Source organism: Geotrypetes seraphini, chromosome 10, assembly GCF_902459505.1.
Source record: "Geotrypetes seraphini chromosome 10, aGeoSer1.1, whole genome shotgun sequence".
Classification (NCBI taxonomy): Eukaryota; Metazoa; Chordata; class Amphibia; order Gymnophiona; family Dermophiidae; genus Geotrypetes; species Geotrypetes seraphini.
Genome location: NC_047093.1, coordinates 34,614,614 through 34,638,341, shown reverse-complemented (window position 1 = coordinate 34,638,341; position 23,728 = coordinate 34,614,614). Strand labels below are relative to the sequence as shown.

Here is a 23,728-nt window from a genome sequence, read left to right as displayed (position 1 = left end):
AATCATATGTGTGAATGATCGCAAGGCAATGTACCGGAAATTTTGTCGCTCATGTCAAGTAGGTCTTCTGCTCACACAGAAATATTTTTGCTCATGTCTAGTCTGTCCTTAGAGGGAACATAGCTGCTAGACCGGGCATCTAAGTCTATCTGGGCTGGGACCAAAGGGACCAATGATCCCACTTTATTGGGATAAGAAGGTCTGTTTCCATAAGGAGGAAGGCGAACTGGCAGTTTTGAGAGTGGTCAAACTCCTCCAGGATGTAGGATGGATCGTCAGCCTCAAGAAGAGGCAGCTGGAGCCGACCCAGTGCCTTGAGTACCTGGGAGTTTTGTTCAACATGGCCTTGGGCCAGGTCTTTCTTCCAGAGGCACGTAGACTGAAGCTCTGGAAGCAGATTTCAGACCTGCTGCAGAGACTGACTCCCACGGTGTGGCATTATCTACAGGTCATGGTGTTGATGGCATCAGCCTTAGAGGTGGTCCCTTGGACTAGAGCGCACATGAGATCTTTCCAAGACTCATTTCTTTTGATGGTCTCCTCAGATGGGCTTGCTTTAGCAGCTTGGTTAATTGAAGCAAAGAGCAGTCTGAGGTGATGGCTTTAGATGGCTGCCTTCTCAAGGGGCAGACCTATCTTAATTTCCTCCTTGGAGATTCTAATAACTGATTCCAGTCTTTACGGTTGGTGGAGTCATTGCAACGGACACACAGTTCAGGGTTGTTGGATACTGGCCTCAGTAAAAGTAGTTCATAAATTGTCTAGAACGTGGAGCCATTCAACTAGTGTTTCAGGCACGGGAGAAGTCTCTGGAAGGCAAGGCAGTCAGACTCAACCCGGAGGAATGGTTCCCCACCCCCCGGTGTTTACCTCCATAGGTCAGTAGTGAGGTCAACCACAGATGGATCTGATGGTCTCAATGGTAAATACAAAGGCAGATTGCTTTTACAGCCAAAGATACGTGCTCGGAAGCAGGAGGTTGGATGCTTTAGTCCAACCATACGTGTTTTCCCTGTGGCCCATTCTATTGCGAGTCATCCAGTGTTGATAGTCTTAGTGGCACCCAACTGGCCTCACAGACCATGGTATGTGGACTTAGTTTGCCTCCAGAGGGACGAAGGTCTCAGACTACTGGTCCGGATGGATCTTCTATCTCAAGGACTGGTCCCTATCGAGAATCTGGAACACTTTGGGCTTACAGCATGGCTCTTTAACGGGTAGCCATGACGGACAAGGGTTACTCTGATGTGTTGTCTTCACTTTGCTTGGAGCTAAGAAGCCATCAACAGTAGCAGTCTATGCCAAGGCCTGGAAGTCCTTTCAACACTGATGTGCTGTGGATGATGTAGAGCCCTTACGAACTCTTATTTCAGTAGTCTTGGATTTTTTTGCAAGATAGACTTTAGAAGGGTTTGTCATTCGGATCACTGAAGGTGCAGATAGCAGCCTTTCTTGTTTCCAAGCTCGAGGGGAGAGGCTCTCTGGTTTCTCTCCTAGATGTTGCCTGGTTCATTAAAGGGGTTTTGGTTGCACCCTGTGGTGCGTATTCCTTTCCCTTCCTGGAATCTTAATACTGTATTACAAGGTCTCAGTAGAGCTCAGTATAAGCCTTTGTGAGAGGTTTCCCTTCTAGAGGTACAGTCAAGACTGTGTTTCTGGTGGTGATTATGTTGGTGAAACGAATTTCTGAATTACAAGCTCTATCCTGCTTGTAATCATTCCTTAAGATTACAGAAGCAGGGTTCTCGTTACGCAGTGTTCCATCCTTCCTAGCAAAAGTACCGTATTTTCACGCATATAACGCGCGCGTTATACGTGTTTTTACAAACCGTGCATAACCTTGCGCGGTATACGCGTGAGCGCATTGTACAAAATTTTTTTACATAGTTCCCCCCCCCCCGACGTCCGATTCACCCCCCCCGCAGGACCGCTCGCACCCCCACCCCGAAGGACCGCTCGCACGCACCCGCACCCCCACCCCAAAGGACCGCTCGCACGCGCTCCCACCCGCACCCGCATCCCCACCCTAAAGGACCGCTCGCACACACTCCCACCCGCACCCCCACCCTGAAGGACCGCTCGCACGCACTCCCGTCCTCTTGCCCCAGCCAACCGCGGCACCCCCGACACGATCGGGGCAAGAGGGAGCCCAAGCCCTCTTGCCCCGCCGACTCCCCGACAATATCGGGCCAGGAGGGAGCCCAAACTCTCCTGGCCACGGTGACCCCCTACCCCCACCCCGCACTACATTATGGGCAGGAGGGATCCCAGGCCCTCCTGCCCTCGACGCATACCCCCCTCCCCCCAACGCCCGCCCTCCCCCAAGAACCTCCAACCGCCCCCCCCAGCTGACCCTCGACCCCCCCCTGGCCGCCCCCCACGACACCCCCACCCGCCTTCCCCGTACCTTTATGTAGTTGGCCGGACAGACGGGAGCCAAACCCGCCTGTCCGGCAGGCAGCCAACGATGGAATGAGGCCGGATTGGCCCATCCGTCCCAAAGCTCCGCCTACTGGTGGGGCCTAAGGCGCCTGGGCCAATCAGAATAGGCCCGGGAGCCTTAGGTCCCTCCTGGGGGCGGGCCTTGGGCACATGGTCGGGTTGGGCCCATGTGCCTCAGGCCCCGCCCCCAGGAGGGACCTAAGGCTCCCGGGCCTATTCTGATTGGCCCAGGCGCCTTAGGCCCCACCAGTAGGCGGAGCTTTGGGACGGATGGGCCAATCCGGCCTCATTCCATCGTTGGCTGCCTGCCGGACAGGCGGGTTTGGCTCCCGTCTGTCCGGCCAACTACACAAAGGTAAGGGGAAGGCGGGTGGGGGTGTCGTGGGGGTCGGCCAGGGGGGTCGCGGGTCGGTTGGGGGGGCGGTCGGAGGTTCTTGGGGGAGGCGGTCGTTGGGGGGAGGGGGGGTTTGCGTCGAGGGCAGGAGGGCCTGGGATCCCTCCTGCCCGTAATGTAGTGCGGGGTGGGGGTAGGGGGTCGCTGTGGCCAGGAGGGTTTGGGCTCCCTCCTGGCCCGATATTGTCGGGGAGTTGGGGAGTCGGCGGGGCAAGAGGGCTTGGGCTCCCTTTTGCCGCGATCGTGTCGGGGGGGGGGGGCAAGAGGGCTTGAGCTCCCTCTTGCCCCGATCGTGTCGGGGGTGCCGCGGTTGGCTGGGGCAAGAGGACGGGAGTGCTTGCGAGCGGTCCTTCGGGGTGGGGGTGCGAGTGGTCCTGCGTTGGGGTGAATTGGACGTCGGGGGGGGGATCAGGTTTTCAGGGTGGGGACAGGACTTCAAGGGGGAGAGGAGAGTCGGGGCGGGCGAAAGGAGAGTCGGGGAGGCCAGAGGAGAGTCGGGGCGGGCAAAAGGAGAGTCGGGCGTGACGGGAGAGTCGGGCAGCATGCGCGGTATATGGGTGTGCGCGGTATATAAAAATTTCTGTACATAGATTTGTGTTTTCCGCGCATTTTACACGGGTGCGCGTTTTACACGGGTGCGCGTTATCTACGTGAAAATACGGTAGTCTCGACCTCCACATCAGTCAGGCAGTCCGTTTGCATGCTTTTTACCCTACAGGGTCTAAGAAATGGGATAAAGCGGTGCCTTTGCTGAATGTCAAGTGAGTGCTTCTCTGGTACCTTGAAAATATGAGTTTCGAATATTGGATCACCTTTACGTTCTGACCAGTCATGCCAAGAAAGAGAGGCTGGCTTTAAAAACCTTGATTTCCAGATGGATTAAAATGGCCATTTCCTCTGCATGGTGTAATGGAGATTCCTCAGAGGTTGACAAGGACTCAAATCGAGTACTGCCTACTTTTTTGGATACCTTGTTAAAAAGAACTGAGCAAGCTGATTCAGTAGGGAGTTCAGTCCTGCAGGAAGCTCCAAATTTCTAATTCCACCATAGGAGATTTATTTATTTGGTTTTATATCCCGTCCTCCCAAGAGATCTCAGAATGGGTTACAAGTTATTCTTATTCACAACTTTAAAAAAAAGGGGGGTGGAGGGCTAGAGGGGGAAGAAGCACCATATCTGGCTCCATAGACAATATAGCAGGATGCCCCAGTTTTTTGCTACCACTGACTTGCTGAGTCCAGCCCATCCCCCATCAGCTGTATACTCCCAGATAAATGACACACAGCTGGAACTAGAAGGTGTGGAATGAGGTAAACCGATGGAATGAGCTGCAGAGGCAGAAGACACTTGGGAAGAAGTAGAGGACATGGAATATAATGTTGCTCAACAAAGGAAAGAAATGCAGGATAGGAAAGTGTAAGTATTTTTGGAAGCCACTACTGAACAAACTTACTTTTCTGTTTGGACTATAAAAGTTTATTTTTGTTGAGTTAAAAACCCATTGACTGGGAGTTGCTGATAAAAGAAGCAGCTGAGCAGTGCAAGGAGAAAAGCCATTGCTAAATAAACTTACCTCTTTATTGGATTATAAAAGTTATTTCTTTTAAGCTGGGAAATGTTATAAGCTGTGAACTGCTCGCAGATATAGTGACCAACCAAAGGCAATTGAGCTGAACTCTGTATCCATAACCGTGGGATTTTCATTAAGGTGAGAAATAAACTTTTTCATATAACCCCTAGAAGGACCAGGACAGTGGGCTGCGGTAAGCAGTCGCCATTCGCATTGAAAGTGCACTCCACAGAAGGAGTTGCTACTTCTTGGGTAAAGATTTGGACGGTTTTACCTGAGGAAATCTGTAGAGCAGCTACTTGGTTTATCTTTCATAGCTTTATCAGGTTCTATAAAGTGGATGTAGCATCCAGGAAATACGCTGCTTTCAGGTGCTCCGTTTTGAAGACAGACTCAGTGGGCCCGCCCTAGACTCCGTGGACTGCTTTGATATGTCCCTAGCATTCAGAACTACTAGACACATTGAACTTGAAAGATAAATTTAGGTTTTTGCCTCAATCTTTTTCTTGTTGAATTGTCTAGAAGTCCTGAAGCCCAACTTGTCAGTGGGCTTCGCCTGCTTTCTTCCTTAAGATCAGTCTGAATTTGGCAAATTCTCGGGATCTCAGATGAACTGAGGGTACATTAAAAAAAAAAAAAAAAGGGGGGGGGGAATACTCCAGAACATAAAGTCTGGTTTAATTTTCTGCTTGATAACAGGACATGCCAGTGACTACGAGTTCTATATAAGATTAATGCCAGATGCACACATTTTTGTATCTGGTTTAAGCCGTTACTGTACTTAAATGTTATAATGTTTATTGATATATTTGTTACAGAACAGAATAGAATTGTAGTGTTGGGGATTTTCCCCCGTTTTCTCCTTCAAGTTATGTTTTTCATTACAGTGCTACTTGATTGCTTTTGCACAAACTGGGAAGGAGGCAGAGTTCAAAAGATGATTGACAGCATTCTGAAAGCAACTTGCAGGTTCAGATGCATAACCCTAGTGTTCAGGGCCACTAGACACATCTACAAGAAAGATTATCGAGGTAAGACCCTAATCTTTCTTCCACCACATTAACGAGATTAATCCAGACTCTTTTCGGTATTGCAGTTCGTTCTCTTGCTGGTGTTGGCCTGCAGGTTCGGCTTCATGTCTGCTCTGCCCTGTCATATTCTTCCTATAGGGATGCATAGTGGTGTTCTCTGTTGCCTACTTAAGTAGCCTGCTCCCTAGGTGTTCTGTGATCCTTTCTGAGGAACAGATGGGTGGCTCTTTGTTATCCCTGTCTCTTGGATATGGATATCCATTAGGGGGGAGGTGGCTTCCTCTTTGGGGTTACTAAGTTATTGCAGGTGTGTAAAGTTTCATCTAGAAATTGTTCTAGAAGATGTTCGTTCTAGAAATTGGATGTTTCTTCTTTGAGCCTCAGGCAGTGTCTCTTCTCAATGGGTGGCACTCTTCCCCATTTCTCATCCTTGTGTGTAGGTTAGTCTCGGGGGATAGAGCACCTTCTTTGCTTCTCGAGAGTCACCATTCCTGAGTGTAGATCATTCTAGTGTCTGAGCAATGAAGAGGTTCCTCATACCTGGCTATGCAGTGGGCGTACTGGCTTCTCAGGCACTCAAGTGCACTGTCATCTCTGGATGTCGAACATCCCCCATAGTGGGAGGGGGAGTGAACATGTGGCTATTTTCTATCCTTACATCATGGTTCCTTCTCGGAGTATAGGGCCATACAACATTGCCTTTTCCCTGAATGGGGAGTGGGCTTGCTACCTTTACAGCTTGGGAGAATGGTCCCATTGCTGCAGTGGAGCGAGCGAGAGATGCAGCGGAGTCTTGCTCTTGGATGTAGGATACATTCTTTTTGGGTGGTCTGGTTCAGCATCATCTCTGTATGTAGACAGGATCTCTACCTGGCTATACTGAACATTTTTGTCACAGTACGAAGAGTATGGCATGGTCGGGCTTAGTTGCCAGCTTACCTCTTTAGTAATCCTGCTGCAAGGTTCCATATCTAGTTGGAGTACATGGTTCCTCCTAGTTTCTCTCCATTTCTAAATATAGAGTCTGGCGACTCCCACCCATTTGACATTGCTCTTTCTCTGAATGTGGAACTTGGCTCTACTTCACAGTACCATACGTGCTGTCGGGAGGCAGAGGGTGGCTTCACCTAGCTATTCACAATGGTTTCAGCTCTATGGTAGGGCTCAACTTAGTCTGACTATTCCAAAGGGATTCTCCTCTGGACATACTGACTGGCCGTTCAGTAGAGTCCGCACTGTATGTGTCTAATGCAGCTCCTACTGTCGGTGTCACATGATACCATCTCTGGCAGTAGACTACGATTTTCACCTAGCAATTCAGTAAGGCTCCCTTTCTGGATGTAGGGAGTGGCCCTGGCTGCTTGGTTGCACTGTCCCCATTTCGTTATCTAGCACATGGCTCCACCTGTCTTGGTGGCTAAACTACTGATGCCTTTGTGCATGGCTTCATTGGGGATGTAGAGTATGGTTCTACCTCCTACTTGCCAAGGCTTTAACTCTAGAGCACAACTCCACCTGTTGGTGTGGCAGGACCCTGGTTACCTGTTTGGAATAGCTCCATCAGTGGATGTTGAGTACAGTTCAACATGTCTACATTGCATGACTCCATCTCTGGATGTAGAGTGAGGCTCCAGCACCTGCCTGCTTGCCACAACACCACCTTTGGATGTATAAAGTGACTCTTTGGGCCACTTGGCATAGCTCCATCTCTGGATGTAGATCGCGGTTTCACCTACCTGCTTGGCATGGCTCCATCTCTAGATGTAGAGTGGAGCTCTACCATACTGCTTGGCATAGCGTCACCTCTGGAGGTAGAATATGGCTTTTCCTGCCTACTTGGTGCACCTTCATCTTTGGATGCAGCTGCTGCTCCAGATGTCTGCTTGGCGCAACTCCATCTCTGGACGTAGAGCACTGCCCTGGATGCCGGCTTGCCATTGCTCCATTTCTGGATGTAGACCGCCACCCTAGATGCCTGTAGGGCACAACTCCCAAATACTTGTGTGCCTCATCTCCAGCACTCGGGAGGCCTGCTTTGATGATGCTCCTTCTTTGCATGTGGAGTGCCGCCCCAGATGCCTGGTCGGTCTGCCTTCATCTCTGGTGGTCGTACACCGAGTCATAACTGGTCACTGGGTGTGACTCTGTAGGTGAGCATAGCTCCGTCACTGGCAGTCAGGCTCAATCTTGTTTCAGACTCTATACACAATCCCATTTACGGGGCTAAGTGCAGCCCTTTGTTGGAATTTTAGACACAGCCCATTCGCTTGTGTGCACATATGTGCTGGCTGCTGATTGAAGATGAGGTGCCTTCCTTGGCTCTCGAGTCCAAATCTGTAGCGCGGTTCCGTTCCTGAGAGAGGACGAGTGTATTTCCTTATCTGAGGTTGGCCTGGGTTTTTGGCTCTGCTTCCCTTTGCAACTTGGATGCCATTTTCTCTTGTCACCTCTAACCATTCTGGCAGCCTAGATTCAATGGGTTCGACGCCAAGTTCTAGTAGGGTTTTCCTGCCAGTCAAGTTCTTGGCATCAGCCAAATGGGTCTTGCATGTTCAAGGCTTGGGATGTAGCCTGTGGTCATTTCCTTCAGTGGGGCAGCTATGAGTGGGTTCTAAAAAGTTCTCAGCCCAACCAACTTCCCTAATTCTGAGTGTTATTTTGCCACTGTAGCTGAAAAGAGTGTAATGTGCCAATTTGCAGAATTGTAATGCTAAGTTTGACATTGTTTTAGAACATTGATTGAATCATGTCAAATGGACAGTGTGAAATTTTCAAGTGTGGATCTCTGAGCAGTCATGAATTTCCTATTCCTGCAGAAGAAAACTCCAAAAGAAATCCATGAATATATGAATCAAACATTGAGTGACAAATGCTCATCATATTCCACAGTGAAGAAGTGGTGTACAAATTTTCATTGTGGAGATTTCGAGACCGAAGATATAGCAAGGTCTGGAAGGCCTCAAAAGGAGTAAACTCCTGAAATTGTTGACCATGTTCATAACCTGATTTTGGCAGATCAGTGAATATCGGCTAAAACAATTGCTGAGACACTACAGATATCCAGGGAACATGTTGGGTGTATAATCCACGAGCAGCTGGGTATGAAGAAGCTGTCAGCCAAGTGGGTGCCAAAATGTTTGAATGCTAATGAGAAATGACTTTGAGTGGCCACTTCCAAGTTGATTTTGCAGCATTTTCAGCGAACAAGTACTAACTTTTTGGAATGACTAGTTACTGTTGATGAAACATGGTTACACCACTATGATCCTGAGACAAAACAGCCCATGCAATGATTGCACTCAGGTCTCCAAGGCCAAGAAATTCAAGATCCAAAAGTTAGCAGGAAAGGTCATGGCTGCAGTGTTTTGGGATCAGGAAGGTACTGTAATACGAATAACTATCTTCTAGGCAGCCAAACAGTTAATGCAGAATAATTCTGTAACTTGCTGTTCCGATTAAAGGAGGCATTGAAAGAAAAAAAAGAGAGGAAAGCTGTGGAAAGAAGTTCTCTTTTTGCAAGACAATACACCTGTTCACAAGGCTGGCAAAACGATAGATGTTTTGACGCAGTTGGGGTTTTAGTGCATAGACCATCAATCCTACTTGCCAGATCTTACTCCATTTTCTGTTTCCAAACCTAGACCCAGAATTACAATGTGTACTCCCCTTAGACCCAGAATTAACGTTCCTTTTGGCATATCCATGCAAATGTTCAATTAAATTCTTAGGTGTCAAGTATATCTTTTTTATCCCGGAACAACTTAGATCATTCCTGGATTTGAAGAAAATGTCAACGGGACAGTTTAATATGATCTTAATGAAAGTCTCACAAAAAATATTTGTCCTTTAGATAACTTTTACCATTAATCATTAAAGCTACAAAGCAGACTGAAGATAGGGCAGCGATGGGTGAGGGGCAGTGTCGGCAGGAGGGGGGTTCTTCTTTCTGCTGCTATCCCTGCCAATTAATTAGCTGAGCCAGCAGGATTTGGGGAGACCTGTGGCACAGTTGATCGTGGCAAGGAAAGCAGTTATGCTTAGTGATTGCTCTTCTGAGCAAGCGCCAGGCACAGTTCCTCCTGCTCTTTACCAGCGATTCTCCGCACAAATAGCATGCAGTTAGGGAGGCCAAATTCCGCATGGAGGAGTCTCTAGCGAAGAACATCCAGAAAGGAGATAAATCCTTCTTCAGGTATATCAGTGACAGAAATAAGAACTCAGGCGGGATAGTACGTCTTAGGAAACTAGATGGAGACTATGTAGAAGCGGACTCGGAAAAAGCCCAACTGTTAAATGAATACTTCTGCTCAGTCTTCACCTGCGTGGCGCCAGGACTCGGCCCTCAGCTACAGACAAGGGTTGACGCAGATGACCCGTTTAGTAATTTCGAGTTTACACCCAGTGGTGTCTACTGCGAGCTGTCAAAGCTTAAGGTTAACAAGGCAATGGGCCTGACAACCTACACCCCAGGGTGCTCAGGGAGTTGTGTGATATCTTGGCAGAACCACTATCCGTGCTCTTCAATCTCTCCCTTAGTACAGGTAACGTCTCATTGGACTGGAAGACGGCTAACGTCATTCCACTCCACAAGAAAGGCTTCAAGATGGAGACAGCAAACTACAGACCGGTGAGTCTCACATCAATAGTGTGCAAACTAATGGAAACTCTAATCAAACGCCAATTGGATACGATCCTGAACGAATAGAATCTACGGGATCCCCGTCAACATGGATTTACTAAGGGGAGATCCTGCCAATCCAACCTGATCAGCTTCTTTGACTGGGTGACGAGGAAGCTGGATGTTGGGGAGTCCCTGGACATCGTATACCTGGACTTCAGTAAAGCATTCGATAGCGTACCACACAGCAGGTTGCTGAGCAAGATGAGTTCTATAGGATTGGGCGACACATTGACGAAATGGGTTGGGAACTGGCTTGGAGGTAGGCTTCAGAGGGTAGTGGTGAACGGCACCCCCTCCAAAATGACGGAGGTAATCAGTGGAGTGCCGCAGGGCTCGGTCCTGGGCCCGATCCTATTCAACATTTTTATAAGAGACTTGGCAGAAGGGCTGCGAGGTAAAATAACATTATTCACCGATGACGCCAAACTAAGCAATGTAGTGGGAAAAAGCACAACAGACATAAATTCAATGTCCGACAACATGATGCACGACCTACTCCTACTGGAGCGCTGGTCTAGTTCCTGGCAACTCAGCTTTAATGCCAAAAAATGCAAAGTCATGCACCTGGGCAGCCAAAATCCATGCAAGACTTACACCCTTAATGGCGAGATCCTAACAAGAACTGAAGCAGAACGAGACTTAAGTGTGATCGTCAGTGAGAACATGAAGACTGCCAATCAAGTGGAGCAAGCTTCATCCAAGGCAAGGCAAATCATAGGTTGCATACGCAGGAGTTTCGTCAGCCGTAAGCCTGAAGTCAGTATGCCATTGTATAGATCCATGGTGAGGCCCCACCTGGAATACTGTGTGCAATTCTGGAGGCCGCATTACCTTAAGGATGTGCTGAGACTGGAGTCGGTCCAGGAAATGGCCACCCGGATGGTCTTGGGACTCAAGGATCTCCCGTTTGAGGAACGGCTGGATAAGTTGCAGCTGTACTCACTCGAACGCAGAGAGAGGGGTGACATGATCGAGACATTCAAGTATCTCACGGGCCGCATCGAGGTGGAAGAAGATATCTTCTTTTTCAAGGGTCCCGCGGCAACAAGGGGGCATCCGTGGAAAATCAGAGGTGGGAAACTGCACGGGGACACCAGGAAATTCTTTTTCACTGAAAGGGTGATTGATTGCTGGAATAGTCTTCCACTTCAGGTTATTGAGGCCAGCAGCGTGCCTGATTTTAAGGCCAAATGGGATAGACACGTGGGATCTATTCACAGAGAAAGGTAGGGGAGGGTCATTGGGGTGGGCAGACTAGATGGGCCGTGGCCCTTATCTGCCGTCTATTTCTATATTTCTATGATATGAATATTGTTGATGGTGAAGAGAGTGCTCAGCTTTATCCCTTGTTTCCATGGGAAGAATAGGGCTTTTGTTTTTTGAATATTTTGTGATATTCTGTTTGAGTTAAGCCAATTTTTGATTATCTTTAATTTTTTGTTAATCTGATGTATCTCTTCCGGATTTTCTGGATTTACAGGATGAGACATTTGAATATCGTCTGCGTAAGTATAAGTAGTAAAGCCTATGGATTGACATAGACTTAATAATGGTGAAAGAAAGATATTGAACAGTAACGGAGATAGTATAGAACCTTGGGGAATACCATAGTTAAGAGAAAAAGATTTTGAAATTGTGTTGTTGAAGTGTACCGTGTATTGTCGATCAGACAAGAAAGAGGTAAACCACTCTAAAATTTGGTCGCAAACACCAATAGATTTTAACCTGTCTAGGAGTAGAGTGTGATCGATAGTGTCAAATGCTGCCGATAGATCCAAAGAGAAAAGAATAACAGACTTGTGATGATCTAAATGATGCCCAATTGCCAAGCCTATCTAATTGTTTAAGTTCTGCCCAATTGCTAAAGCTCACCAAATCCCATTTAATTGTTCTAGTTCTGCCCAGATTCTAGTTCACTAGATTCTATTTAATTGTTCTAGTTCTGCCCAATTCCCAAGCCTATTTAATTGTCTAAGTTCCGCCCAATTGCTAAGGTTCACCAGATTCTATTTTAATTATTTAAGCTTTGCCCAATTCCTAAGATCCACCAGATTCTTTTTAATTATTCTAGTTCCGCCCAATTGCTAAGACTTTCCTCTGTTCCTGCCTCCCAAAGGCTTCCCCAACCCTACCATGAAGCCACACCCGTGGATTTTTCTTCTCCTTCTCTGCTCATCCTCCAATATCACCCTCTGCCTGAAACCCCCCTCTCCCAACTTACCCGACCCCATTAATGTCAGTACTATTTGCCCAGACGTCAAAATCCCCACGCTATTGCGCACCAGCAATCATCCTTTCAAAAAAAAAAAAAACCCTCGAAGAATCATTCATGCCTCCTTAAAGCCCATTCCCCCTGCCAACCTTCCCAACCATGCCTCTGACTCTCTCACCCCAGTCCCGACACTTTACTGCAATGCCAGATCTGCATGCAACAAAACCCAAATTTTGAAGGACCTACTTGAAGATCTCGACCCTGGATTCCTATTCATCACTAAATCATGGATTGCAAAAAAACGACATATTTACACAAAACGAACTTTGCTCACACGGTTCCCAGGGCCTCTTCTCCCTCAGAATTAACCGAAAAGGAGGTGGCTTGGCACGCCTCCACAAATCATTCTTCGATGTCCAGCTTCTCGAAAAGGGTAGTCATGCTTCTCTTGAATATATGCTTGTCTCTGTCAACGACGAACTCCACCCTCACCCACTGGGTAACCTGCTATTATATCGTCCACCATTCCCCTGGAACAAATCCCCTGAACCCGTCCTCGAGACCATTACAAACGCCTTCCTCAAATTTCAAAGATTACTAATCATTGGGGATATTAATCTCCACCTAAACGATACCACCAACAAAGATGCAATTGATTTCAATAACTTCCTCACTTCTTTAGGCTTCCCCCCCCCCCCCCCCCCGGCACTCTCTCCAACCCATGAAAAAGGGCACACACTAGACATCATCAGTTTCCTAGATTTCACCGATCACAAAACTTTGGTCGATGACACCCGTTGGGAACATGTCCCCTGGTCCAACCACTTCCTAGGGGCTTTTTGCCTCCCCATTTTCATGTCTCACCTCAGGCCCCCTCCTCGTTCCTCAAACTCTATTGCCTTCCGAAAAAAAATTGCTAGCAAACTATTCTGGACCAAATTCCTAAACCTAATTTCCACCATTCCTAGCCCTCCAAACCCTGAATCCAACTGGCACAACTGGATCACTCTCTCGCACCACTATCCACTAAAACTGTCTCCTACTCCCGCAAGGCCCCTTGGTACCTCCCATATCACAGAGAACTGAAACAGAAATGTCGAATACTGGAACACAAATGGAAAAAAAATCTAAATCCCTCACTGACAGATAGTCCTGGAGGGTTAATATTAAGTCCTACAATACCGAACTAAAAAAAGCAAGGAAGAACTACTATGGTAACAAAATCTCCAGAACCAACAACCAAAGTAATACACTGTTTAACATCTGGCGCTCCATATCCTCTAAACATGAATCCACCACACTCCCCTCCTCTCCATCTGCCGACGATCTAGCAAAATTCTTCAATGAGAAAGTCACTACCTTACGATGCTCGTTCCCACCAGCACCCTCTTACAATTCTGTGGTGTCTACTGACTCCAACCCGACTCTAACCGTCGCCAACCATATTCCAGTCGACAGATCCTGGACTGTCTTCGAGCTCGTATCCGATTCCCAAGTCGCTAAACTCTGCCTCAAGTTGAAATCCTGCAATTGTACTTTGGACCCTTTCCCCTCCTACCTATACGAGTAAATTCCCACACAAGCCATCTCATCTCTCACCAAACTTATAAATTCTGCCCTACTTTCAGGTCTATTTTCTGCAGAAATGGGACAAATTGTCTTATCCCCACTTCTGAAAAAAGCGGATCTAGACCCCTCACACCAGCCAGCTATCGCCCAATAGCAAATATTCCTCTCCTGACCAAGATGCTGGAGTCCATCATATCCACCCAACTCTCATCCTATCTTGAGAGATTCTCCATTCTCCTACCCTTCCAACACGGCTTCAGACCCAACTTTAGCACCGAATCCCTACTGGCCTCATTAATCTCAAAGGTCCAACAACTTCACTCTTGCAATAAGTTTGCTGTTCTTCTTCAATTCGACCTTTCTGCGGCTTTCGATATTGTCCAACTTTCTGAAATTGGCATAAACTCAGCAGTCCTAGATTGGTTCTCAAAATTCTTACGTTCCCGCTCCTACTTCGTTAACATGAATGGCTCCTCATCCCTCCCTTGGAGACCGATTTGTGGAGTTGCCCAGGGTTCAACTCTATCTCCGATTCTTTTCAATGTTTATATGTCCTCCCTGAAACTCCTCCAACTCTCCATCTTGGAAACACTTTACACTTAGCCGATGACATCCTTGTCCTCCTCGAGACTGACTCTAACCTCACCAATCTCTCTGAGAACATCTCTTCATGTATATCAAACCTCCAATCCTGGGCCCTCACCGTACAAATGAAACTAAACGAGACCAAAACAAAACTACTATGGCTCGGCCCAAAATTAGATCAGCAACCCACCCTCATCCCACTTTCCTCTGGCACCACTTTTCAGCTTGAACACTCAAGCAAAGTTCTGGGCATCATCATTGATGCTACACTGTCCTTTAACGACCACCTTAACTCCCTAGTAAAAAAATGCTTTTTCAATCTTCACATGTTAAGGAAAGTGAGATCCTGCTTCCATCAACAACACTTTGCTGTCCTCGTTCAATCCATCATTCTTTCCAGACTGGATTACTGTAACTTCATCTACCTAAGCCTAACAAAGAAAAGCCTTCATAGACTCCAGCGGATTCAGAACACCGCGGTTTAAACTAATCTTCGCAAAAAGCAAATTCGACCACGTCTCCCCGCTTCTGTCTAAGCTTCACTGGCTCCCAGTAATCCTTAGAGTTCACTACAAATGCGCCTGCCTAACCTTCAAGTCTCTACATGGTATCCTTCCTCCCCTTTTTCCACTATCTCGGAACTCCTCGAGTCCCAACACCACCAGATCTACTCAAAAATTCAAACTATCTTTCCCCTCTTTAAAGGGCATATCCCATGCAGGAAAATTAGGGACATCCCTCTTCTTCAGGATCACAGAACTCTGGAACAGCTTTACTATCCCGCTTTGGAGTCTGACCTCCCTCCAACTCTTTCGAAAACATTTAAAAACTTGGCTTTTCTCTAAAATGTAACGACCTTTCCCTCTTCGATATACTAAGTCTCTCTAAACTTCTCTGTACCAAGTTCTTCTACTTTTCTTTGGAGTTCCTTTCTATATCAATTCCTGTAAACCGTGCCGAGCACCACTTCTGTGGAGATGATGCGGTATACAAACTTAAGGTTTAGTTTAGTTTAGATAGATAATGTTTGTGGTTAGCCCAATCAATGAGTATTCTGTGTTATGATTTTTTCGGAACCCTGTCTGGTTGGGATGCAAGACATTGGTTGACTCAACAAAGTCAGACAGTTGGTCGAATACTACTCTTTCTGTTAATTTTGCCCAAGAAAGGGATATAAATATTTGTGATAGGGCGATAATTCGAGGCTTCTTCAGGACTTGTTTTACGATCTTTTATTATAGGAAAGATTGCTGCAGATTTCCAAGATGGTGGCACATAGCCTGTGCTGAGGCTTTTTAATATAAGGGAATGTATGAAAGGGCCAAAACAGGTGAATAATTTTTTTAGGATTATTGGAGGAATAATCTCTAAACGGGAGCCTTTTAAGTTGACTCTTTGAAAAAGGCGTTCGATGTCCGCTAAAGATGGAAGGTTAAAAGTAGAACATTTAGCAAGTGGGAGATAGCTATTATTTAAGCTATCAGTGGAATCATCTGGCAAGATTTGATCAAAGTTTTTACGTATGTCACTGATTTTTTTACAGAAGTAGTTGAGTTGTTAAATTATTTTTATTGTTTTCCTTTTGTAAATTGGGAATAATGGATTTTAAGATGGAGTAAAGAATGGAAGGATACGATTTAGTCCTAGACTGTATGCAATAGTATGCTAATTGTATGATATATGCCAGTATTCCTGGTGTACTCAAATAGAATTTTAGCTAATACAATGTGATTCAAAAGCCTTTTTTATTTTCAAAGGGAGAAAGAACAAGAAACAAAAGAAGAGGAACATTTGATGGAAGAAAAGAAAAAGAAAAAGCAGGAAGAAAAGAAAAAGAAGGAAGGTGCTCAGAAAAAGGTTGGTCTTCAACTTTTTCTTTTAAGAATTCTGCCAGCAGATCTGTTAACCTCTGAAGTGATATATTCCATAACACTGTACCAGCTTCATATTTGGTAATACTTCTCAGTGATTCCTGGATGTCCAGGAGCTAATGCTGCTTAAGGTGATATTATCACCAGATATTTTTCAGTTGTTTGTTTTCACTTTACCAAACATGATCGGCTTCTCTTTTCTATGTGCTTGCATTGTATATCCAAAAGATGTTAATTTCAGCTTTAGCATCCTGAACTTAGAGTATACAACAGTGTTACCCCAGGACAAGCAGGCAGCCTATTCTCACATATGGGTGACGTCACCGATGGAGCCTCGATGCGGAAGCCTCACAAGCAGACTTGCTTGAAGAAACTAGAAGTTTCGAGTCAGCTGCACCACGCATGTGCGAGTGCCTTCCCGCCCAGCACAGGGCGCGTCTCCTCAGTTCTCAGTTTTCTGCGGAGCCGAGAAGTCCGTCTTTGACTCTCTGCGTGTAACTTACTACCTTCTTGCCTTCTCTCACCATGGTTTGTGTTATTTTTCTTCATGAATCGCTGAACTTACTTTATTTATTTTATTTCTAGTTTAAAAAAAAAAAATTATTTCATCCATTCTGCTGCCGGGACAGCCCAGGGGCTTCGACCTTGCAGCGGCTGTTTTTCCTTCTATGTCATGGCCAGCTACAGGCTTCAAGAAGTGTAGCCAATTCCAGCGTGCGATTTCTCTCACGGACCCACATAGCAGGTGCCTCAAGTGCCTTGGGCCACAACATCACCCAAAGTCGTGCGAGCGCTGTGCTACTCTTCAACCTCAAGCCCTTAAACGTCGTCTACTTTCAGTGGAGAAGCTCTTCCAGATGGATTCGACCACTTCCTCGACTCCGAAGCCAACCTCAGTCTCGCCTTCGACCGAGGGCCCTCAAGCCTCATCAGACCTTCCTCGTTTGCAGCGGCTCTTTCTTTGGCGACGTCTGCTGTATCTTCCCCTGTATCCTCAGGTCAGATAGCCCAGCAGACAGTTCCACCGGTGGTGCTTAATAGTGCTGTCCGATTCATGATGAGAATCGATTCACCGATTCACTTCGGGTGAATCAATTCGAATCGATTAAAAACAAAAAATATCGACCTCCCGATTCGCTTACTGACCCTCCCCCCCTTGCCCCCTAAAGCAGGAGCAGTAGCGCTGCCTCTTGCTGGCCGGTCGCTGCCACTCCTGCTTTAGAGGGCGAGGGGGGAGGGTCAGTCGGAAGTGCTGGTGTCCGGCTTCCCCTCTAGCCTCCCGTGTATCCAGGGCTGGATTAAAGGGTGGACCCGGTGCACTGCTAAAATGACTGCAGGTCTCGATAGACAATGCTGCTGTTGGTCCTTGCCTGCTTGCGACCCCGCCCGCCTGCTCCATTTAATTCCGCTCGCTGCCCCAACTCCAAAAAAGCAAGGCGCGTCAGAATTGAAGTCGGGGGAAGACTTATGGACCGGCGGGTGCAATCGCTGCACACGCCTGGCCCTTTTAGAGTTGCAGCAGCAGCAGGTGGGGGGGGGGGGGTTAAATGGAGTCGGCTAGTGGCAACAGGCAGGGGGTGAGTGGCGGATGGCGGAATCGGTGGCAGGTCGGCTTGGGGGAAGGCAGGCAGGAAGGGAGGATCTGCCATCAGACTGCTGCACGATTTAAAAAAGAAGGTAAAATTATGTCTTACCTGTTAATTTTCTTTCCTTTAGAAGCAGCAGATGAATCCAGAGACAAGTGGGAATAGCTCACATCGACCAGCAGGTGGAGATAGAGAAACTTGATTAACAGTTGTTCTTATAGCCTGGTGTTCCTCCTGTTGAATCAGTTATGCACTTTGCCCAAGCATCCCGAGAAATGACCATGAGCACCCCAAAAAAAAAACTTCATTCCAGTCTTAAACTTCCAATCAGAAATGCAAGAAAACCATCACCAGCGACACCCGAATTGAACCTAAAAACCCAAAAGACCAACAGAGAGACCACCTGGGTGGGGCTCTGGATTCATCTGCTGCTTCTAAAGGAAAGACAATTAACAGGTAAGACATAATTTTACCTTCCTTAGCAAAGCAGCAGATGAATCCAGAGACAAGTGGGATGTAGCAAAGCAAACTCAAACTGGGTGGGAAGCCAAGGTCGCCTCTGCAATCACCGAAGCGCCAAAACTTGCCTCCGCACAGGCCGCCACGTCCAGACGGTAATGCTTCGAAAAGGTATTCCCAGATGACCAAGTAGCCGCCCGGCAAATTTCCTCCAAAGACATACCACCGGACTCTGCCCAAGACGTCGCCAACGCTCGAGTCGAATGAGCACGAAGTTGCTCCGGAACTAACTTCCCCGCCAACAAATAAGCCGAAGCAATAGTCTCTTTGACCCAACGAGCGATGGAAGCTTTAGACGCAGCCATACCCTTGTTTGTACCTGCAAATAATACGAAGAGATGATCCAACCGGCAAAAGTCATTAGTCACCCCTAAGTAATGTAGAACCATACGGCGTACATCCAGTAGACGCAACAACAAGAATCACATCCCCCAATCCTCTTTCCAAAAGGCCAGAAGGAATAAACTCTGGTTTATGTGGAACGAAGAAACAACCTTAGGAAGGAAGGACGGCACCGTCCGCACAGACACTCCCGCATCCGAAATACGCAAAAAAGGTTCTCTGCAAGAAAGGGCCTGCAGCTCCGACACTCGTCTTGCAGACGCCATAGTCACCAAAAACACTGTTTTCAACGTGACATTCTTCAAAGTCGCCGCAGACAGAGGCTCAAACGGAGCCGCTTGCAACCTACTAAGGACAAGTTTAAGATTCCACGCTGGACAGGTGCGCTTTACCGGCGGGCGGATATGGTGAACCCCCTTAAGGAATTGAACCACGTCCGGGTGTGACGCGAGCGTCGAGCGAGACACCCGGCCCCTGTAACAGGCAATGGCCGCTACCTGAACCTTTAGAGAGTTATAGGCCAATCCTTTAGATACGCCCTCCTGCAGAAAAGAAAGAATAGCCGACAGAGACGCCTGGAAGGACGCAATACCATGCGTTCCGCACCATGCCTCAAAAAGTCTCCAAATTCTAGCATAGGAGGCAGAAGTAGAAATCTTCTTAGCTTGAAGTAGAGTGGCAATTACCTGCTCCGAATATCCCCTCTTTCTCAGCCGCGACCGTTCAATAGCCAGGCTGTAAGACCAAATTGGGCCGGATTTTCCATGGAGATTGGACCCTGAGTCAGCAAGTCCGGAGTTACCTGGAACTTTAACCGCTCGCCTGCTGAGAGTTGAATTAGATCCGCGTACCATGGTCGACGCGGCCAATCCGGAGCCACCAGGATCACCCTGCCCTGAAAGAGAGAGATGCGGTGTAACACTCGACCTATCATCGGCCAAGGAGGAAATACATACAGAAGGGAATTCGGAGGCCAAGGGAGAGTTAACGCGTCCACCCCCTCCGAACCCCTTTCCTTTCGTCTGCTGAAGAACCGAGGCAGCTTTGTATTGCGAGATGAGGCCATGAGATCCATCTCTGGAAGCCCCCACCGAAGGACCAGTCGATCGAACGCCCGAGGAGATAGCTCCCATTCGTCTGGATCGAGAAGATTTCTGCTGAGGAAGTCCGCTTGAACATTTTCGTGACCCGCAATGTGAGCCGCCGACAGAAGAGGAACATGCACCTCCGCCCACCGAAACAGCATCATTGCTTCTTCGGCCAACTGAGGACTCCGGGTACCCCCCCTGACGATTGATATATGCCACCGCCGTGACACTGTCTGAAAAGATCCTGGTCGGACGGTCCTGAATCAGGGACCGAAACGCCCGAAGCGCAAGCCTTATAGCTCTCAGCTCTAGCAAATTGATTGAACACTGGGCCTCCGCCGAGGACCACACCCCCTGTACGGAAGCTTGCAGGCACTGAGCCCCCCAGCCTAGAAGACTGGCATCCGTCGTAATAACGACCCATTCCGGCGTCGCTAGCGGCATGCCCCGGAATAGATGGAACTCGTCTAGCCACCAGTGCATGCTGCGAGCCGCTCGAGGACTCCACTGGAGACTGAGATTGTAGTCCAGAGATGCCGGTGACCATCGAGAAAGAAGCGACTTCTGTAATGGCCTCATGTGGAACCGAGCCCAGGGAACCACCTCCAGAGCCGCCACCATCGAGCCCAGCACCTGTACATAATCCCAAACCTGAGGTCTGAGCGCCCTGAGAAGACCCCGAATCTGAGACTGCAATTTCTCTCCCCGTTCGCGGGGTAGAAACACCATCCCCAGACAAGTGTCGAACCTGACCCCTAGATGCACCAAAGACTGGGACGGGGACAGGGAACTCTTGGGAAAGTTGACGATCCACCCCAACGACTGAAGGAGAGAGATTACTCGTTGAGTCACCGACAGACTCTCCTGCTTGGAAGAAGCGCGGATCAACCAGTCGTCTAAGTAAGGATGCACCCGAATTCCTTCCTTGCGCAGAAAAGCTGCCACTACCACCATCACTTTTGAAAAGGTGCGGGGAGCCGTTGCCAGGCCAAAGGGCATTGCCCGAAATTGATAATGCTGGCTGAGGATCGCAAACCGCAGAAACCGCTGATGCGGAGGCCAGATCGGAATATGGAGGTACGCCTCCTTGAGATCGAGGGACGTAAGGAACTCTCCCGGCCTTACTGCCGCAATCACCAAGCGAACCGTCTCCATACGGAAATGGCGAACTCTGAGAAATTTGTTGACACCTTTGAGATCCAGCACTGGCCTGAATGACCCCCCCCTTTTTGGGTACAATGAAGTAAAGGGAATAGATCCCGCGGCCCACCTCTTCCGGCGGCACCGGCACCACCGCCAGTGTTCCCGCTAAGCTGCGCTGGGGTGCGCTGGCGCACAAAATATTACCTCGCAGCGCACAAGTTTCTCGTCACAGCGCACACAGTGTAGAGCACAGTTCTTCAACCGCCGGTCCGCAAACAAAATCTTGCCGGTCCGCGAAGGATTCGGTCCCCGCCGCAACGAAAGGCCGGCGTCAGCTGACTTGCAACTTCCTGTTGCAGTCGCTGTGCCGGGACTCCTGCCTTCGCCGGGACTCCTGCCTTCCACCGCGTTTGCCTCCTGCCTTGTCTCCGCACCTCCAGACCAGCAGCGGCAGCTCTGTATGCTTTTAACTTCGGCACAGAGCTGCCCCTAATCAATAGTTTAGCGCGGTTTCATAAGGCAGCCTCGGGGCCTTTGCTAGGCCGGCCCACATCGCATCATCGAAGCGGGCCGGCTATCAAAGGCCCCGAGGCTGCCTCATGAAACCGCGCTAAACTATTGATTAGGGGCAGCTCTGTGCCGAAGTTAAAAGCATACAGAGCTGCCGCTGCTGGTCTGAACTCTTGGGCCGCTGAAGGAGGGCAAAAAGCAGCTGTCCTGGAGGTTTCCCTTCCTCTCGCCTTTACAGGTTCCTTTTTTCCACCTTTTTTTTTTTTCCTTCAAACGGCAACGGGCCCCAGCATCGACATCAATCAAGTAAGTTCCACTGTCAATCAAGCGGTTCTGCTCGGCCAAAGCTTCCCCTGTGACATGAGCCACCCTCAGGGGAAAGAAAGTGACCCACAAAGATGAGGGGAAGGGGGGCAGATGATGGAAGTTGGGGGGGGGGGAGAGAGAGAGAGAGAAGGGGCAGATGATGGAATGGAGGAGATGAGAGAGAGAGAGAAGGGGACAGATGATGGAAGTGAGAAGAAGGGAGAGAGAGCAGAAGGCAGATGGATGTCAGTTGAGAAGGGAGAGCAGATGCTGAATGGAAGTGGGGAAAGAACACATACTGGATGGAAGGAGGAGATAAATAAAGGGGGAAGAAAATAGTAAGATAATGGAGGGGTGAGGGAAAGGGGTGACAAGCTGTGTGTAGACAGAGTGAAAAGAGGGAAACGGGACTAAATAGTAAGAAAGAATTTAATTTAGATGGAGGCAGAAAATAGAGAAGGAAGACCAGAGAAGAAAAGGGAAGAGAGAGCAGAGAATGATCAGATCTGAGTGGAGGAAATGAGAAGAGAGATATGCTAAAAACCACAGGGGGGAGGGAAGGATAGAGATGCCAGACCATGAGGGGAACAGAAGGAAGATGATGGATGCTAGACCAAATTGGGGGGTGGGGGGGGGGCAGGAGGAGAGATGGCAGGGAAAGACAGACAGTGAATGGAAGGGGCAGATGCTGGACTGAAGAGACAGAGAAGGTTATCATGCTGCTGTACCGGGCCATGGTACGCCCTCACCTGGAGTACTGCGTCCAGCACTGGTACTTTAAGAAGGACACGGTACTACTCGAAAGGATCCAGAGAAGAGCAACTAAAATGGTTAAGGGGCTGGAGGAGTTGCCGTACAGCGAAAGATTAGAGAAACTGGGCCTCTTCTCCCTTGAGCAGAGGAGATTGAGAGGGGACATGATAGAAACATTCAAGGTACTGAAGGGAATAGACTTAGTAGCTAAGGCAGGGAGAACGAGAGGGCACTCTCTAAAGTTGAAAGGGGATAGATTCCATACAAACGTAAGGAAGTTCTGTGGTAGAAAGCAACATATTTATTTGGCTCATAACTTGCTGGCACCCGATATTTTTAGCTCACAGTGAAAAAAGTTTGCTCACAACACCCGCCCGCTTAGAGGGAACACTGACCACCGCCCCCAGTTCTCGGAGCACTTGAAGAGTTAAGCGGACCGATTCGCCCTTGGCCGCCCCATTGCACGGGGACACCAAGAAAGAATCGGCGACGGGAGAGGCGAATTCTAACTTGTACCCTTCTTGAATAATGTCTAACACCCACTGATCTGACGTGATTTTGGCCCACTCCGCCAAAAACGCCGACAGCCGTCCCCCTAAGGGAAAAGCGGAGGGAGCCAAGACCCCGTCATTGTGGAGTGCGACTAGCTGGGGTACGGGCTGACAGACCTGAAGGAGGTTTCGTCGTACGAAAGGAACTCTTCTGCTGAAACCTTGGTCTCGAAGAAGAGAAAGAACCAGATGCGGAGCTGAAGAATGGTTTACCGGACCTGTATCTCCTAACATCCCTGAACCGGGGCCTAGACGACGAGGACTTCAAAGGGGGCCTAGGCCTATCTTCCGGTAACCGCTGTGTTTTGGTATCTCCAAAATCCTTCACCAATTTATCTAAATCTTCCCCAAACAACAAACCCCCTTTAAAAGGGAGTTTCACAAGCCGAAGCTTGGACGCCGCATCTGCCGCCCAATGACGGAGCCATAAAGATCTGCGAGAAACAACCGAAAGCGACATCTGCTTAGCAGAAGCGCGAATAATATCATATAAGGCATCAGCCAGATAAGCCAAACCCGACTCCAAATCAGCCAATTCCGAAGGGACAGAACCCCCGGACTCCATCACATTATC

At 48.4% G+C, this 23,728-nt stretch overlaps 1 protein-coding gene across 5 annotated transcripts in view; it reads left to right on the top strand.

Moving 5' to 3' along the window:
- TNRC6C (trinucleotide repeat containing adaptor 6C) overlaps window positions 1-23,728 on the top strand; it is a 351,118-nt gene that overhangs the window by 16,855 nt on the left and 310,535 nt on the right. For all 5 annotated transcript variants that reach the window (XM_033960128.1, XM_033960129.1, XM_033960125.1 and 2 more), the window contains exon 2: window positions 16,243-16,342. In XM_033960128.1, coding sequence (XP_033816019.1) covers window positions 16,280-16,342 — 63 coding nt within the window. In that variant the 5' untranslated portion in view covers window positions 16,243-16,279. The remainder of the gene's footprint in view (window positions 1-16,242; window positions 16,343-23,728) is intronic.